Genomic DNA, 17,083 nt, shown 5'->3' on the forward strand with positions numbered 1-17,083 from the left:
CCACACAGACGCTAAGAGAGAATAGTAGAATTTGAAATCTTTTGGAACATTAATTAGTTTTACCCAAATACTAAACTGAACCTGAAACATTATCTTTTAATTTATATATCAAAAACACTCTAACATTACTGAAAATATGAACGAAAAGTAGTAGCTTTTAAAAAATTGTTCAAAATAAAGGTATTCTTTAGTAGAAATTCCAAAATTTAAGCTGATATTTAAATCGTTAACAAAAAAAGAAAGTAGTAATAGTTCACTAGATCGCTTTATGTGATTGTAAAAACTTTACATAATTAGGCATCTGCAAAATGTTCAAAACAGTCCGAATTGAAACATGTTGTTGTTGGGTTTGACAAACACAAAACAAATGGGCCTTAATGGGCCAGACGAAATTGGCATTAAGGAAAGGAGAATAAGATTCTGGAAATGATTTGGCCCAATGCATACATGTATAAGTGTGTTTCATCGATCAATAAAGTGGAGGTAGGTGAGAGACAAGACATCAAAGAGAGTTCTAGAGAAAGAGAAGAAAAAAGGGTTCTTCTTCAAGAAGCTTTCTCCTTCTTTGTTGTGTTCTTGTTCTTGTATCCTCTTGTGTACCAAAATCTGTAAACCAAAGAACATCACAAGTTAGTGGTGTGTGTAACCTCTTCATATAGTGGAAGTTGTGGGAGACAATTCCCACCCGAGACGTACGGGTTAGAGGCCGGGAACTCGGTGATCAAATTCTCTTGTGTCATCATGTGTCATGTTCAAGTTTTAGATATGTGAATCTTTAATCGGGTGTGAGGCGATGAGGGACCAAAAGCAACAATTATCCTCACAAGTGGTATCAGAGCACAGGCTCTCTGATTCATAAGATCTAAAGGAGGAGGAAGAAGATGACAGTTAAAGGTTGAAGTCATCTTGTGTGGAGGATAACAGATTCTCAGGTGAAGGTTGAGTCTGTAGCAGAGATCTCAGGTTAGGAGATCAGAAAGATCCTCTAATGACACGACACAAGAGAGTTGCATCAAGGGAGAGTTATGGTTATGGTTCAGGTCCAAGTATGCCAGCATAAAAAAAAAAAAAAAAAGTTGGAGACTAGTGCAGAAGACACAAGATCTTGAAGGCGTTCTTGATCTGTGAAGACTAAATCAACGGTGAGTTGGTTTAAGGTGGAGTTTCTCTGCAGTAAGTTCGATTCAAGTTTAAGAAAGCATGGGTTAAGGTGACTAACTCAAGGCTGTGGAAAGAGGAATCGAATAATCATCCAAAAGGCTCAAGTCGGCGCTGCCATCACAAGGTATTTGTGATGTTCTTTACTGAAGTTTCAGGATACTCAAGGCTGCTTAAGTTGAAGGAATCTTAGCTTGGAAGAACACAAGGAGATAGACTGAGTTTAACAATGGAGAAGTCAAGATTTTTTGCTGTGAATCAGATTGTATCTTGCTTGTCTGGTTGTTGAAAGTCAGTAAGTTTGGTGTTCAAGAAGGATGTTGAAGATTCAAGGAAAAAAATCAGAGCAGATGAGTATGAGGCTAGAAACTGCTTGAGGCAAAGCAGGTCGATAACTCTGAAAGAATTCAGTAAGGTTTGAGAGGTGTTGGGTGAAGAGTTTTAGTCTCAGGTTTAATGGAGGTCAATGCATGGCTGCATTGACAGAAGGAAAGGTTATACTTGTTTTCCTTTGGCATCACAAGAAGAGAATTGAGGGCTGGTTGTGAAGCAGGCATTGATGTGTTAGTGGATTCCCAAATACTAAGGAAAAGTATTGTGTAGAATGGTGTTTTACAGCGGTAAAAGGGTTGTCACAAGTGTGGTGTGACAGGAAGTTGCTGTAAAAGGGAAGTCTTTGGTGTTATGGTTTAGCAAATTGATAAGAGATTGATATTGAGTTTCCTAGTGGAGAAACCTGCTAGTAAAAGAGGATATTTAAGCACAAGAGCTGAATGAAGGTTGTATCAAAAGTCTTCCAAATGGGATCAGTTTGGAGGCGGGTTCCATCAGTGATGATGATGGCGGTACAAGATGGATTCAGGCTATGGTTGTTGAAACAAAGGCAGTAAGCTCAATCTCAGTTTTGCTAAATGTGGTGGTTACAGCAAGGAAGTGTGGCAAAGGCTGTAAGCTGGTGATGAGTGTAAGACAAGTTCAAAGGAGGCAGCAATGGTTTTGAATTTGTGAGTGTGCACTGATGCAGAATAGTTTGAGCAAAGGATGAGCAAAGAAATTTGTGTCGAAAGTCTTCCTAGCTAGGTGGAGTTAGGCGGCGTGTTCTGTTGATAACAACAGCGGTACAAAGTGATGCTCAAATCAAAGGTGCTCAAACAGATGAAGAGTAAGTCAAAGACTGTTTCAAGGAAATGAAGCATGAGTGACTTAAGAGTTATTTCTGCAGTTGATTCAACAGGAAGTTTACTTGTCAGCAAGGTTCTGTTTAAACAAGATGTTTGGATCAAGGTTTGTGTCGAAAGTCTATCTAGCAAGATGGTAGCTTGATGGCGGGTTCTGTTAGGCTTAACAGCGGTACAAAGAAACGTCCAAGGCATAAGAGTTTAAACAGAAAGGTGTTGGAATCATGGATTGTCTTAAGGGCTGAGGCAAGTATGATTCAAGTTTCTGGCAAGTGGTTTACTAAGGGGTTGAATCTAAGATCAGGGCACATGTGACATAAAGGAAATCAAAACAAGGTTCCACAGCAAGTCACGGTTCCAAGAAATCCAAGGGAATGGAGAAAAGAAAAGGTACCTGTGAGTAATCAGAAGTCGCAAGGTGTAGACTCTGATTGTAGGTGGAGCTGTTTTGAAGAAAGAAAAAACCAAGTTAAGGTTTCATGGTGTCTTACAGAATTAAAAAAATCCAGAGACAAAAGAAAATGATTCAAGGTACAATTGTTTACCTGGAGTCATTGGAACAGCAAAAAGGACGAAACAGATCATCGGAGTTGCTGCAAAGAAAGGAAAATGCAGAAGTGTGAGGAAGGGAAACAAGCCTGCTATGATCTCCTCAATGTCGTCTGAAGGAAGATACAGCTCCAGGTAACCCCAATCGACATTATACGCTGACAGGAAGAAGAACAGAGAAACAAGTCAGCTTTGGGAAATTAAAATTAAAACTATGTCGATAAAAGGAGATTAGGAGGGTTAAGGGAGTTACCTGTAGGCATCTGGTATTACTGTGAAGAGACTTAGATTCCAGGTGGAGCTGTTGGTTAAGATTCAAGGAACAACAATTTAGTTCTTCATTGTTAGTTCTTGAATTTGAAAGTATGAGCCAAGAAAAGGTGACCGATAATAAGAGGAGTTTGGTTACTTGTGGAGACTGGAGAATCAGTTGTCGAGAGTTGGAGACTGATTCCAAGTGGAGTTTCTGAGATGAAAATTCAGAAAATCCAAGTAAGGATTTTGGTGGCTCAAAGGGGGAAAACTCCAGCAGCTAGAGAGGAAGATGATTCATGGTTAGGAGATTACTTGAAGTCATCAAGGAGAAAGAAGAACATGGGATGTTCAACACTAGAGCTGCTGTGAGAGTAGACATGAAACTGAAGTTAGAGTTTCATGAGTCTTTTGGAAATCGGAAGAGACAGGGCTGTGAAGGAGTTACCTGGAAAAGGTTGTGGAGCCATGATGGAGAGTAATTGGTTCCAGGTGGAGCTCATCACCTAAAATGGATTCAAAATGGCAATTCTCAGAAGATCCTAATCACTAAGTGTCAGGAAGAGACAAGAGAGAGATTAGAGGGTACCTGAGCTGGACGGTGACGGCGATGGCGTGATTCGCGGGTGAAAACGGAACAGCTCGGGAGAAGAGGCATGGATAAGAGACAAAGTTGATGTCTCGGGTTCTACAAATTAAATCACCAAAGAGGAAAGAGAAGAGCTCCACCGGTAGTGATCGCAGCTGAAGGAGATTGCCAGCGAGAATGGTGGTGATACATGGTTCATCGAACCAAAGTTGAGATATGGAGATAATGTCTCTTGATTCACCGGAATTGGGAGCCGCCGTGAAACAGGTGGAGACTGAAGCTTGGCTTCGCCGGAAAACATGCAGGGATGACCGGAATTAGCCTCCAATTCCGCTATACCATGGGGAAGTAAGAAGCTACATCTTCTCCATGTCGAGAACGAGAGGGCTCGGTGAAAGAAAAAAAAAAAACTGGTTGCCACCGGAGAAGAGAGATGCTCACCGGATAAGGAGGCGGAGTTTGTCGGAGGAGGTTCGCTGAAGTTTGGCTTCACGAACAGAAGAAGAGGAGAGGTTGGTTTCAGATTTCTTGTTGTCGATGAGTGTTTTGTTTTGTCAAAAGGTGGAGATTGTTGTTGGGTTTGACAAACACAAAACAAATGGGCCTTAATGGGCCAGACGAAATTGGCATTAAGGAAAGGAGAATAAGATTCTGGAAATGATTTGGCCCAATGCATACATGTATAAGTGTGTTTCATCGATCAATAAAGTGGAGGTAGGTGAGAGACAAGACATCAAAGAGAGTTCTAGAGAAAGAGAAGAAAAAAGGGTTCTTCTTCAAGAAGCTTTCTCCTTCTTTGTTGTGTTCTTGTTTTTGTATCCTCTTGTGTACCAAAATCTGTAAACCAAAGAACATCACAAGTTAGTGGTGTGTGTAACCTCTTCATATAGTGGAAGTTGTGGGAGACAATTCCCACCCGAGACGTACGGGTTAGAGGCCGGGAACTCGGTGATCAAATTCTCTTGTGTCATCATGTGTCATGTTCAAGTTTTAGATATGTGAATCTTTAATCGGGTGTGAGGCGATGAGGGACCAAAAGCAACAATTATCCTCACAAGTGGTATCAGAGCACAGGCTCTCTGATTCATAAGATCTAAAGGAGGAGGAAGAAGATGACAGTTAAAGGTTGAAGTCATCTTGTGTGGAGGATAACAGATTCTCAGGTGANATGTTAACACATGCATATATTCCCGGTCATTAAACAAAGTATCCAAGGTTCATTTTTCTTAAATACAGTGTGGTGACTTTGAAATCATAAAGAAATAAACAATTGAGTATCAACTTCGAACTTTGAAAACTTTAAGAATATGTTCTTTCATACTAATACAGAAATGAATTGCTTAATGTCTTCAGATCCCGAAGTTGCGTCCGCCGCTTTACCGGCCGGTCAAAAAGTCAGAACCAAGCCATGAATTTCTGACCAATAAATTTGATTAATAGTATAACTGAGTTAAGTATATACATGTGCATGCTTTTTAATCTGTTTCAGTGTACAGTGAAAACATTAAAATTTTTAAATATATATATATATATTTCCATCGTGGCTTCATTATCTTTGCGTTGTTGCTTTCACAGTTACACGTAGGACACGTAACTGATACATCTTCTACCAAATTAACACCTAAACACTTTACATCAACTTTGTATGAAACTATAGTGAGTATTAAATTAATTTTCTTTGATTTGTTGCCCTCGTCTGCTTATTTAAATGCAACGATTTGATATTTCAAAGATTATGTACCACCCACTGGACAAGATAAAGTTACATTTTCTCATACATGCATGCATCATAACACAATCATTTTTTTTTCTTACCATGAGATATGTTGATTCTTCATAGTCGCTGCGGATATTTTTACATCGGTCACTATAATATAAACTCATTGCAAAACTTAATCAGTAGTCAACAATGTATATAGTGAAACTATTTTTTTCCATGTATTTGGATGATAAAACAATCTCATCTCTTATAAATGACATAAATATCACAATTATTATATATGGATTCACTTATAATATATAAAAAAAAAAACTTGGCAATTGGAATTAAATTTCATTTATTATTGAATTTACAAACATCGACCCCTCCATATGCGAAATTAATATGCGGTTGCAGAAAATTATCCATCCAATTTCATAATTAAGTAAATTAAAAATAATAAAATCAATCACCAGCATATAATTTCACAATATTTCTAGTAAAACTGTAAAAAAAAAATGTAAATATTGAATTAAGCCTCATCTGGGAGCACAATAAGGATAACTCCTCCGCCGTTTCGCCGTCGTCGACGTCTCATTGTATACGGAGGAGAAGAAACGGTCAATATCTTCCCGATTCATGACAATCTCACAAGTCGAGACTAAAAGCTTCCTCTTGCACGATCTGATCATCCGAGAAGCCGTAGCCGACGGTGCTGACGGTGGTGGCCGGGGTTTTCGCGGCGCAGGAGGTGGAGAGTCTACGACGGAGGGAATCTTGTGTTCTTGGGATGTCGGTGTACTGCAGCTGAGGACATCTTCGTCATCACCTTCCTCGTTCTTTGCTTTTGAGGTTTTGGATCGGATCTTGATGGGTGCTGGGAAATTGAATTTGGACAAATCTTGTAGTAACTCAAGATCCATACTTTACAATTGTCTCTGTCTTTTTTTTTTTGTTTGTTTTGTTGGGATTAACTTTTCTTGTGGATGTAGAGAAAACTTCTTAGAGAAGTGAGAGGTTGAGATGGGTTTGTTATATGTGTTTGTGCCTTTACGTACACCTATATACATACATAAAGTTAGAATGTCCCATTTAGAAATGAGAGTTACCTTTTAGCATAAAAAAAATAAATTAAAAAAAGAAGAAAAAAATAGAGTGGGGATAAGTATAAGGTAAAATATATTACTATGTGGGAAGGAGAATGGAAGTAATTTCCGAATTTAGAAAAAATATAGTTTTACTAGGGATGGTAAGTTACTTGTATGGTTGTGTATTTCCAGTATTTATATGTATGTTTCAACTACCAAGAGAGTAGAGCACATGTGGATCACAATTTTGTAAGTGTTGCCTATTTTTATTAATAATCATTTAAATCTTTGGGGATCATTACCTTAATTGTGATGGTAAATTTTTGTTGTCCAAAAAAAATTAAATTGTATTAATTTATTGAAAGGTAATAATAAATAAAAACAATTACAAAATTCTGAAAAAAACAGATGAATTTTTGGCAAAAAAGTTTACAAAAGACAAATGAAACTCTTATAAGCGTGGAAGCACAGTGCGAGTGAATTAAGGAGGGCCATAACTCATGAAACAAACGCAAATGGTGTTCTCGTACCATCGGTCTCCTATCTAAAGACTTGTGGGTTATGGTCTCAACAATAACATTAAAGTGTGTCTATATAGAAAACTTTTACTTGATACTGTAATAGAATTGAACCATCAAAATAAGAGTAATAACATCTATAGGTAGTAAAGAAAAATACACACATAAGCTATATATTATATATACACAAATTTTAGACCAACGTCTTATCTTAGATCTCAAACATAAAGTAATTGGTTAAAGATGTGTCTTGTACCTATTACAACCCAAAGACATGGCATGTGATTAGATTTAAATCTAAGTAGTCCATGTATCATTATATTTTATGTAAAACAATTAATTGCAAAAAAAAAAAAAAAAAAAAAAAATTNGATCGCATCAATTTATGTATCCTCTTATTTAATATTTATTAATGTACAATGTGAGAAACTGTATATTTTTTATGTGACATTATGATTTCGAGATATATGATGGACCACAACGTTTTACACGCCTAGTTAAGAAAAAAATATATACTCCAACTGTAGCCATGCCATAGACAAATCATTAGGCTGTAACATGAGTTTGCTTTGCTTACTCCTTATTTCGTATATACAAATATAATTATACATTAAGTCTAGTTGGGTTTTTCACCTACGTCTTAGTTTTAACCTGGTCTGTTCACAAAATCTAATAATTTAATTACAGCAGAAAGATCGATTTGGTACGATTAAATATCAGTTTAAATTTTGCTACGTTGTTCATTTATCTTCTTGTCTTCATTCTCTTGTGTCGTATTTGAAGTTAGACTTTAATACTTGGATCACTCCGAATTAACATGTACACACTAGCTGGCTGTGTATATATATATATATATATATATATATATATATATATATATAATTTACATTTGCTGAGTAATTTTACGGCAAAATATGACATATGTTTTTGGACATGCCAGGCCACGTATCGAGTTTGGAAAAGCATGTGGCGATGATACGTATAGGGTAGATCTGTGTAAGTGAGTCAGTCAGTAGTGTAATATCCAAATTTAAAAGTACAGAAGTGGAAAGATCTATATGATCAATCGCAGGATCTCAATCTCTCACTTCTTTTTTTTTTTTTTACTTTTCTCTTTTTTGTCAACCTTTCTCCTCTTCTTATCGTGTTCTTCCCTTTTTTTTGGGTTATTCTATTTTTTTTGTTTGTCTATTGACATTGACACGTTTTTTTTCTTTGATTTACAAGGACAGAGATACATAATTATGAGGAATCAGGATAAGCCGATGTTATTTGTAAGGCCACGAAACCATACAATCACAATCAAACAATCTGTAGCATTTTAGAATCCGTCAATTATAACTGATGTTGAAGTTTCGGTGGTCCAGTTACGCGCGGTTGTTAAAACTTTGGTTTATGTTAGAAGTTTTCGGTGGTCCAGTTATCGAGTTACGGTTGTTAAAACTTTGGCCAAAACCGAACCATCTCAAATCAAACCAACTTTTAGATAGATTGTAAATAGACAAAAAGAGAATCGGGAAATAAAAACAACTGATTTGAAGTCTAAACTGTCCTACAAATTTTTTTTAAATGCATTTTGTAATCAAAACCTAATATTAAAAAACAAGTCTCAGAAACTCAAACTACAATGAAAACCATAGTTTAATGCAGTGTAACGTAGATCTTGTCTGAATTAGTTTTAGTATATATTTCCTATAAATGGAAAATTCATGAACCCAACGAGGGCATAAAGAATAATCAAATTAAAAGGCTCCTAGATCTAGGTATAGTACTTTATTAATCGGTTACAAGTTCTATCTAGCTATACTCTCAGACAAAAAAAAATGGTATAGGATATTCATAATACTGAAATTTATACAACTTGAGTTGGAGGAAAGATTCTCACATATATATTTTCGAGGCATAAGACACGATGACCCTACATCACAGGATGGGTACAAGAAACGAACATTGTAGAAACAAGAATCACTGTTACATGTTGGTAACGAAGAAAACGAACCTAATTGATAAGAATGAATGTGTTTTCTTTTTGGCAAATCCACGTAGTCCTCAAATTTGTTGCATATGCATAGGATTCCAAATCATTTATGTTTGTAAAGTTTATATTATACAAGATATAAAGACATAAAATTAAATTAGTAAATATATCCACATTGAAGAAGACAAAATAATCATGTGTCTTTTGTTAAATCACATGAAAATAAACTGTTTAAGTAAATCTTAGATCCGAATTTAAATAATTAGTTTCATAATTCAAAAATGCTTTCCAAATTCGTAGTAATTAATATATAATCTTACGTTGTGGGACATTTAAATTCAAGAACAATACAATGTTCCTAATAAGATCCATCCTCATATATATGACTCATTTAGGATAGCAAATATCACACTTCGTTTAATCCTCAAACACTAGCTACACTATATTTGGGAAAATTTTGATCAACAAGAACCATGTTTTTAAGCATAAACGAGATTACAAAATCTATGACTAGCTCGTAAATTAAAGGTTATAATATTGTTGTTACATTCAATTGAATGAATGAAATGTTTTCAAGATTATACTAAATCAAGTTTATATCCGAAATAACTGATCAACTTCGTGTTCCTTGTGTGAGTTTTCACTTACATTTTATGTATCGATATGTGAATGGTAATAAAATAATATGAATTTTGTTTAGCATCCACTGCCGCTTTTAAATTTTTATTTGTTGTAATGTACAATGTCGACAAAGAAAGCAAGTGAAACGTAACGTGCATGGCCTCCAAATCATGAATTTATTCGTAAGAAATATCAGTACGCATTAGACTAATAATATAATACTGTATAAGTTTAAACAATAATATCTCAAGAATAAATTGAAAAAGCATAAAATTCCAAAGAATATATTACCAATCGACACCAAAAAAAAAAAAAGTAAAAGATAAGGAGCATGATGGGCTCTTCCCATGGATGGTTTAGAATCTTCATTACCAATTGTCTCCCCTAGTCCCTATTATAGCTAAGAGATATTAACCGTGAACGAGTCTATCAATCCATACATTAATTATCACAACTACTTTTATTATCTAACCTAAAACAAATAATGCAAGAGACTAATTAATGATAGTAATTTTTACATTCGATCTCATTACTGGACGAAGCCGCATGAAAGTCCCAGCAAAACCAGCAGCTTCATGCGGTAAACATGAATCTTTAGCATCCTTTTCTGAAAAGTCTGGTTTATGTTGGATCTGGAGTAAAATCAGGAAAGTACATTTGATTTTTTAAAACATTAAAAAAATGTACTCCTATGAAAACGTAGACGAAATAATTTATTTTGGAAAAACAAAACATGAATAATCCATATATGTGGACCCATATTCTTTTGGTGCTATTGAACAAAAGAAAATTTCTCTTACAGTCTAAAAATAGTTAGGCCAGTTCTGGTTTTTACAGGATCACACTTCGTTTAGTTTGTTTCCACTATACAGTAGAAGAGTGTTTACAATTAAACCGGTCATTAAACCAGTAAATTAAGCGGATCACTAATTATATAGTTAGTGAACTTTTTAATTAGCCTAATTGAGATACCTTGTTCGTGGGTCTCGATAGGCTTTTTATCAGATCAGGCCTAATTGAGCGTATTCTAAGGCCCTATCTCCATTATTTTCGTTTTTTTTTTTTTTTTTTTTTTTTTTTTTTTTTTTTTTTTTTTTTTTTTTTNGTAAACCCTAAAAAATTCAAAAACCCTCAAATTGAGTCTTGAGTGAGGATCGAAGTCGGAGCTCTCACTATCATTCATCCCCTTCAGCGCATTAACACATTTTTCTGCTAAAACCCTAAATAGCTTCACCGCCGTTTGTTGTTCTTTCTCCGCGCCGTGTTCTCTAAAATCTCAGGTGAAGGCTTCTTCGATTTGAACTTTGTTTCGTTTATAAAAAATCTTCAAAGATTTATCTCTATCTTCCTAGCTGTTTCTGTTCTATTGTGAACCATAGATGAGACTGGGGGCTAATCAGAATTAGTCAGGATTTAATGGGTTTTCTTAATTGTAATTGAGTTGTTTGATTTGTTTAGGTAATAAGAAGGAGCAAGATGGAGCTCAGTTCAGAGGATAACAATCTTACGGAGAAGTTTTTGCCTCCTATTGAGCAGGTACTACCATCTTTGTGTTTGAATTTCTGACAGTTTACTATTTGTGGGTTTTAGTAAAGTTGAAGACTTAGATTCAAATTTGTATGCAGGAGAGCGATGTTGAGTTGGAGACTAAAGTTAAGAAATATCTTAGAGGAGAAGGTGCTAATCTTGAGGTATATAATTTGCATATATAGCTTTGCTGATTGTGGCTTTGTTGATTGTGGCTTTTGCTTGTGTTCTGCAGACACTGAAAGATAAGAAACTAAAGACTCAACTTGCTTCGAGGGAGAAGTTGTATGGGAAATCTGCCAAAACTGCTGCTAAAATCGAAAAGGTAAGTTTACTCCTTCATTCAGCTCTGTGTGGATCTTGTTTGACCCTTTTCCGCTGCTTCATGAAAATGATTGAAGCTGTTGTGTATCTCTGTTTTGATGTTGATAGGTCAGCTCGTTTTGACTTTAGTTATTGTCTTGTGATGTGGTTGTATTGTTTGGTGTGTAGTGGCTCTTGCCTGCTGAGGCAGGTTACTTGGAGACTGATGGTCTAGAAAAGACATGGCGAGTCAAGCAGACAGATATTGCCAATGAAGTAGATTTACTCAGCTCAAGAAACCAATATGACATTGTGCTCCCAGGTAAATGCACAATAGCTTCCTCTGCCATATCTTTTGTATGTAAATTTTTAAAATTTGGTTTAGTCTCTGTGATATATACTCTCTTTACAATGTTAGCTTCTAATTCATTTTACTGACACTGAACATATATAGATTTTGGCCCATACAAACTTGATTTCACTGCAAGTGGTCGGCATATGATAGCTGGTGGTCGCAAAGGCCACCTCGCTCTAGTAGACATGATGAGTATGAACCTAATTAAAGAGATTCAGGTCTGTTTTATTTTATTTTATGTTAATCTCTTTATCAGTGCTTGTTTATTTGTAAGATTTGGTTTGGTTCTCAACACATCTTGATGATGTCCTGCAGGTAAAAGAAACAGTCCGTGATGTTGCATTCCTGCACAATGAGCAATTCTTTGCAGCTGCCCAGAAGAAGTATGTATTATCAATGCTAATAAACATCACCTACTGTACGCCTTGTGCTTTGGAGGGTGCTTTGTCTAATATCTTGTCTCGTAAATTTCGATAGGTATGCTTATATATATGGGAGAGATGGAACTGAGCTGCATTGTTTGAAGGTGAGATTTATGCTTTTCGGTTAAAAAAAAAGTAACTTATGCCTAGTGTTATTTGGTTATTGACTCTAAACTTTGTGTGTATACCAGGAACGTGGTCCAGTGGCCAGACTTCGGTTCCTAAAGAACCATTTTCTTCTTGCATCAGTAAACAAATCTGGGCAGCTACATTATCAAGATGTAACCTATGGAGGCATGGTTGCTAGTATCAGAACAGGTAAAGGCCGAACGGATGTAATGGAAGTGAACCCTTACAATGGTGTTGTTGCCTTGGGACATTCTGGTGGAACTGTCACAATGTGGAAACCCACTAGCCAAGCACCTCTAGTCCAGATGCAGTGTCACCCTGGGCCAGTCTCATCTGTCGCATTTCATCCAAATGGCCACCTCATGGCTACATCCGGTAAAGAGCGCAAACTCAAGATCTGGGATTTACGTAAATTCGAGGAAATTCAGACTATTCACGGTTTCCATGCCAAAACGCTGAGTTTCAGTCAGAAAGGTTTGCTAGCAGCTGGAACTGGATCTTTTGTTCAGATTTTAGGAGATTCGAGTGGTAGTTCTTCATCACATAACTATAGTAGATACATGAACCACTCCATGGTGAAAGGTTATCAAATCGAGAAGCTTATGTTCAGACCATATGAGGATGTTATTGGGATTGGTCACTCGATGGGTTGGTCTAGCATTCTAATTCCAGGGTCTGGAGAACCCAACTTCGATTCTTGGGTGGCTAATCCATTTGAAACATCGAAACAGAGACGGGAGAAGGAAGTCCATTTGCTTCTTGATAAACTTCCACCTGAGACAATCATGCTCGATCCTTCAAAGATTGGTGCAATGAAGCCATCTAGGAGGAAAGAGAAGCCATCAAGAGGAGAGATAGAAGCTGAGAAGGAGGTGGCCATAGAAGCAGCAAAGAGCACTGAGCTGAAGAAGAAGACGAAAGGAAGGAATAAGCCGAGCAAGCGGACAAAGAAGAAGAAAGAGATGGTGGAGAACGCAAAGCGAACATTCCCGGAGCAAGGGCACAACAACACTGCGTCTAAAAAGAGAAGAATCGGTGAAGATGCTGCTGCGGAGCTACCGGCGAGTTTAAAAAGGTTTGCCAGGAAAAACTGAATGGGGTTTCCCACCTGAGCGTTTTGATTGTCTTTCTCCTCACTTTGCAATTTTGTAGTATGGGAATCGTTTTGATATTGATGTTTTGTTTTAGACAGAATGACAGATCATGAACTATGTAATTTATTAATGTACGTCAAAATGAGATCGGATTTTGGAGACCAAATTAAAAGCGAATGTGCTTGTCATGGAGTATAATTGGAAATGCCAGAGATTGGTGTGTATCGAACCAAACCAAGGCTTTTGTAAATCGATCCATTGAATATCTTTTGCTAATAATGTTCCGCAGAAGATATGGCCTTCGCTTACTTTTGCTTCCAAGTGAAATGTAACGTGCATGGCTTCCAATTCCAAATCATGAATTTATTTGTAAGAAATATCAGTACGCATAAGAATAATAATATAATACTATAGTTTAAACAATTTCGCAAGAATAAATTGAAAAACCATAACATTCCAAAGAATATCATACCAATCGACACCAAAAAAAGAGAGTAAAATATTAAGGAGCATGATGAGCTCTCCCTTGATGTAACCAATTGTCTCTCTAGTCCATATTATAGCTAGAGATATGATTCATATGAACCGTTATCAATCCATACATTAATATTAGAAATACTTAAGATTAATGAATGAAGCAGATTCTCGAATACTTACTAGACAAAAAAAAATACATAACAGATTCACAAATTAAACAATTAAGCAAAAAGTATAACAACCAACACTACTTAGACAAATTGTGTACACTACTTTGTTTGAAATAGATTTGAGAATTATCATATGGATGCAAAAGACCTTGTTGGAGATACATCCCTTCATTTGGCATGTAGGAGTGGTGATGATTTGCTGTTTTTTAAGGTATGGTTCCAATTTGTTTTTTAGTTTTTTAGTTTTTTTTTTGCGATTCATTCTGTTTTGTAGTAATAATCAATGGATTTATTACACTTTGTAATAGCTTCTAGTTGAACATGGGGCTAATGTTAATGCTCAAAATCGCAATGGAGATGCGCCTCTTCATTTGGTATGCAAGGGTGGCTTCTTGATGAGTCTTGAGGTCAGTCATTGGATTATACTTTTACTCTCATTCAGATTCTCATTGACTGTGGAGCATATGTGAATTACTCCAATTAAACTGGAATGACGCCCCTCCACAGCACCGTCACATCAATTAAAAATATGCCTTACCTTAGCTTCTCATTGGTAAAGATACTGATTTGGAGGCTCGTAATACGATAGGAGAGACTCCACTTCACATGGCATGTTCTTCTCTTAACTTCACTTGTGCTGAGGGTAGTTAGTATTCTTCCCTTCCTGTTTCCTCTCCCTCCCATTCATTGTTATTCTGATTGGAAACTGGACATTGTTGAAACAGTATCTACTCAAAAAAGGAGCAAGTGTCAATGCTCTTTCTCTGAATCGTCTCACACCTCTTCATTATGCGTGTGGTGTTGGCTGTGAACCCCTTGTGGAGGTTAATTTTCTGACTACACATTCCTCAAGTTTCATTTGTATTGATGTTATCTAAGGGTTTCAATTGCTGCAGGTTTTTCTTGAGAATGGAGCTTTCATTGATCCTCCTAGTGAGTACCTAGGTACACCTCTCAATGCGGCTTGTCCCTTCAATCATCCTTCGTGTGTTGAGCTCCTCCTACTCAAAGGAGCACACACCGTGTTCAAAAACCATCGAGGGCATACTCCTCTTTTGACAGCATTGGTTAATAAATCATTGGCTTGTATGGAGCATCTTTTGGCATGGGGCGTTGATACAGATGCTAGAGACTTTGCTGGAGCTACAGCTCTCCATTTGTCATGTAGGAGTGGGGATGATTTGACGTTTTTAAAGGTACGGTTCCTGGTTTTGTTTTTTGGTTTTTTTTGTTTTTTTGGCTATTCATTCTGTTTTGTCCCAGTAATAATCAATGAATTTATTTACCTTTTGTAATAGGTTCTGGTTGAACATGGGGCTAATGTGAATGCTCCAAATCACAATGGAGATACTCCTCTTCATTTGGTCTGCAATGGTGGCTTCTTGATGAGCCTTGAGGTTAGTCTTTGTGTTTTAGGTTTTAGGCAGCTTTACTAACTATGACTCTATGACTAATGAAATCCAACTGATTTATGCCAGGTTTACCTATTGGCCGGTGCTGATACAGAGATCACTAATGATGTTGGGGATACAATAAGTATACAATCTTGCTTCCTATTTATACTTGTTCTTTTATTTCTCTATATCCTCTCCTCTACTCATTGGCTCTTTTATTCAATACAGCCTCTGCACAATGCTGTGGCAACAAGTGTGGAGACTCAATATGTGCTATAACACAGCGGTTGCTCTTTGGTGATGTTGATACCTCTGTGGAAAATTATCTTGGAATGGTAAGATGCATATATGTTTTCAAATGCTGTCCAACATTGTATCTATGCATATATCCCTCGACTGACACGTTTTCAGCTTAGTGGTTTTGTCTTTATCTTATAAAATTAATTTTGTCTTATCTGAATTTTGCAGACAGCATTTGATGTCGCCGTTTATGCTGAAGTCAAGGATCTGTTGGGATGATGAACCTGTTTAAAGTTTTTCAATGTCTCCAAAATACATATAGATTTTCTTGGTTGAAATTTCTTGAAAACATTAGGTTATTTTGACTTGACAATAATTGAAAACTTTTAATGTCGTTTCCTCTGTTATGAGCTCTGATATCTTGATTTCGTTTTACCCATTAAAAATTTGAAGAATAACAATAATGAATAAAGAAGGTTACATATGACATTTTGAACCATTTTATAATATTATAAAGCATTCAATTTGAATAAACAATAGTGAACCATTGTGAGAAAGAAATTCATTTTCATTATCCAAATGATCATCAAACCATGTTTAGGTTTCGCAAGTTCGATGAAGCTTGTCTATTTTCATGCATGTTAAAACTAATTCCGTGTTTGACCCTCTAGTACAAGGAGAGGTTCTGTAAATGGCCGAGGTTTCTTCGGCAACAAATTGTGGTTTAGTTGCCGCATTCAATCGTCTTGTTTCTCAAATTGTAGTGGAAGCTGATGCATCCCTTTATAAAGTAGTAGAGTGTGATTGTTGGTAGGTGCAGGACAGTGAATGTGAATGTTGGGAAGACTGTGAATGTAGACCGTGCTATGAGTATGAGCATGAGTATGGAAGGAACAATGGAAAGCAGTCTTGTCCTCAGTGCAAGACAAGATACAAGAGAGATAAGGGTAGATTTTGATTATTTTCCTTTGTGTTTGTGCCACTTTTATGAGTACTTTATTTGGTTAGTGTGATTTTGACATGAGTTGATCATTGCTGTTGAAAAGATATGTTGATCTTTTTTTTTAGTTTAGGTAGTCCTGCCACTCCCGGAGTTAGGCATGTCAATTAGGGCTAAAGCCCGCCGGCTGGCCCGATCCGACCCTGAAAAACATCGGGTTCGGGCTTAAATATATATGTCCAGAAAAAATCGGGTCTTTAGGGCTCAGCCCGTTTGGGCTATATGGTTTTCGGGCTTATCCCGACTGGGCTCGGACCAGCTCGAAAACCCCTTTAACAAATATATTTGTACCTTTTTTGTTAACATTTTAGTATGATTGTAATATTTGATTAATAATTTATT

At 36.5% G+C, this 17,083-nt stretch overlaps 3 protein-coding genes across 4 annotated transcripts; 2 read left to right on the top strand and 1 right to left on the bottom strand.

The window, feature by feature from the left end:
* On the bottom strand, positions 5,760 to 6,447 carry LOC104763736 (cyclin-dependent protein kinase inhibitor SMR1). Its single transcript, XM_010487137.2, has one exon. It carries the CDS (start codon positions 6,346 to 6,348, stop codon positions 5,965 to 5,967), a length of 384 nt encoding a protein of 127 aa, XP_010485439.1. The 5' UTR covers positions 6,349 to 6,447; the 3' UTR covers positions 5,760 to 5,964.
* Positions 10,759 to 13,637, top strand: LOC104763825 (probable U3 small nucleolar RNA-associated protein 7). 2 transcript variants are annotated; one of them, XM_010487247.2, is made up of 9 exons: positions 10,759 to 10,910; positions 11,089 to 11,166; positions 11,256 to 11,321; positions 11,393 to 11,482; positions 11,650 to 11,782; positions 11,915 to 12,033; positions 12,131 to 12,198; positions 12,293 to 12,341; positions 12,429 to 13,637. In XM_010487247.2, exons 2-9 carry the CDS (start codon positions 11,107 to 11,109, stop codon positions 13,458 to 13,460), a joined length of 1,617 nt encoding a protein of 538 aa, XP_010485549.1. In that variant the 5' UTR covers positions 10,759 to 10,910; positions 11,089 to 11,106; the 3' UTR covers positions 13,461 to 13,637. The 2 variants fall into 2 exon arrangements, with proteins under 2 accessions (XP_010485549.1, XP_010485625.1); XM_010487323.2 differs by having other exon boundaries at positions 11,256 to 11,307.
* LOC109132239 (putative ankyrin repeat protein RF_0381) lies at positions 14,241 to 16,020 on the top strand. The gene is made up of 8 exons (XM_019243579.1): positions 14,241 to 14,318; positions 14,416 to 14,514; positions 14,833 to 14,931; positions 15,004 to 15,303; positions 15,406 to 15,504; positions 15,586 to 15,643; positions 15,730 to 15,836; positions 15,970 to 16,020. The coding sequence occupies exons 1-8, from the start codon at positions 14,241 to 14,243 to the stop codon at positions 16,018 to 16,020; spliced, it is 891 nt and encodes a 296-aa protein (XP_019099124.1).

The sequence above is a fragment of the Camelina sativa genome, chromosome 1 (genome assembly GCF_000633955.1).
Source record: "Camelina sativa cultivar DH55 chromosome 1, Cs, whole genome shotgun sequence".
In the NCBI taxonomy this organism is placed as follows: Eukaryota; Viridiplantae; Streptophyta; class Magnoliopsida; order Brassicales; family Brassicaceae; genus Camelina; species Camelina sativa.

Bases quoted from the DNA above. Each gene is read 5' to 3' on its own strand.
- LOC104763736 (XM_010487137.2), bottom strand. From the start codon at position 6,348: ATGGATCTTGAGTTACTACAAGATTTGTCCAAATTCAATTTCCCAGCA.
- LOC104763825 (XM_010487247.2), top strand. From the start codon at position 11,107: ATGGAGCTCAGTTCAGAGGATAACAATCTTACGGAGAAGTTTTTGCCT. The intron at 11,783-11,914 runs GTAAATGCACAA...GAACATATATAG, and splicing joins ATATGACATTGTGCTCCCAG to ATTTTGGCCCATACAAACTT. The intron at 12,342-12,428 runs GTGAGATTTATG...TGTGTATACCAG, and splicing joins CTGAGCTGCATTGTTTGAAG to GAACGTGGTCCAGTGGCCAG.
- LOC109132239 (XM_019243579.1), top strand. From the start codon at position 14,241: ATGGATGCAAAAGACCTTGTTGGAGATACATCCCTTCATTTGGCATGT. The intron at 15,304-15,405 runs GTACGGTTCCTG...CTTTTGTAATAG, and splicing joins ATGATTTGACGTTTTTAAAG to GTTCTGGTTGAACATGGGGC. The intron at 15,837-15,969 runs GTAAGATGCATA...TGAATTTTGCAG, and splicing joins TGGAAAATTATCTTGGAATG to ACAGCATTTGATGTCGCCGT.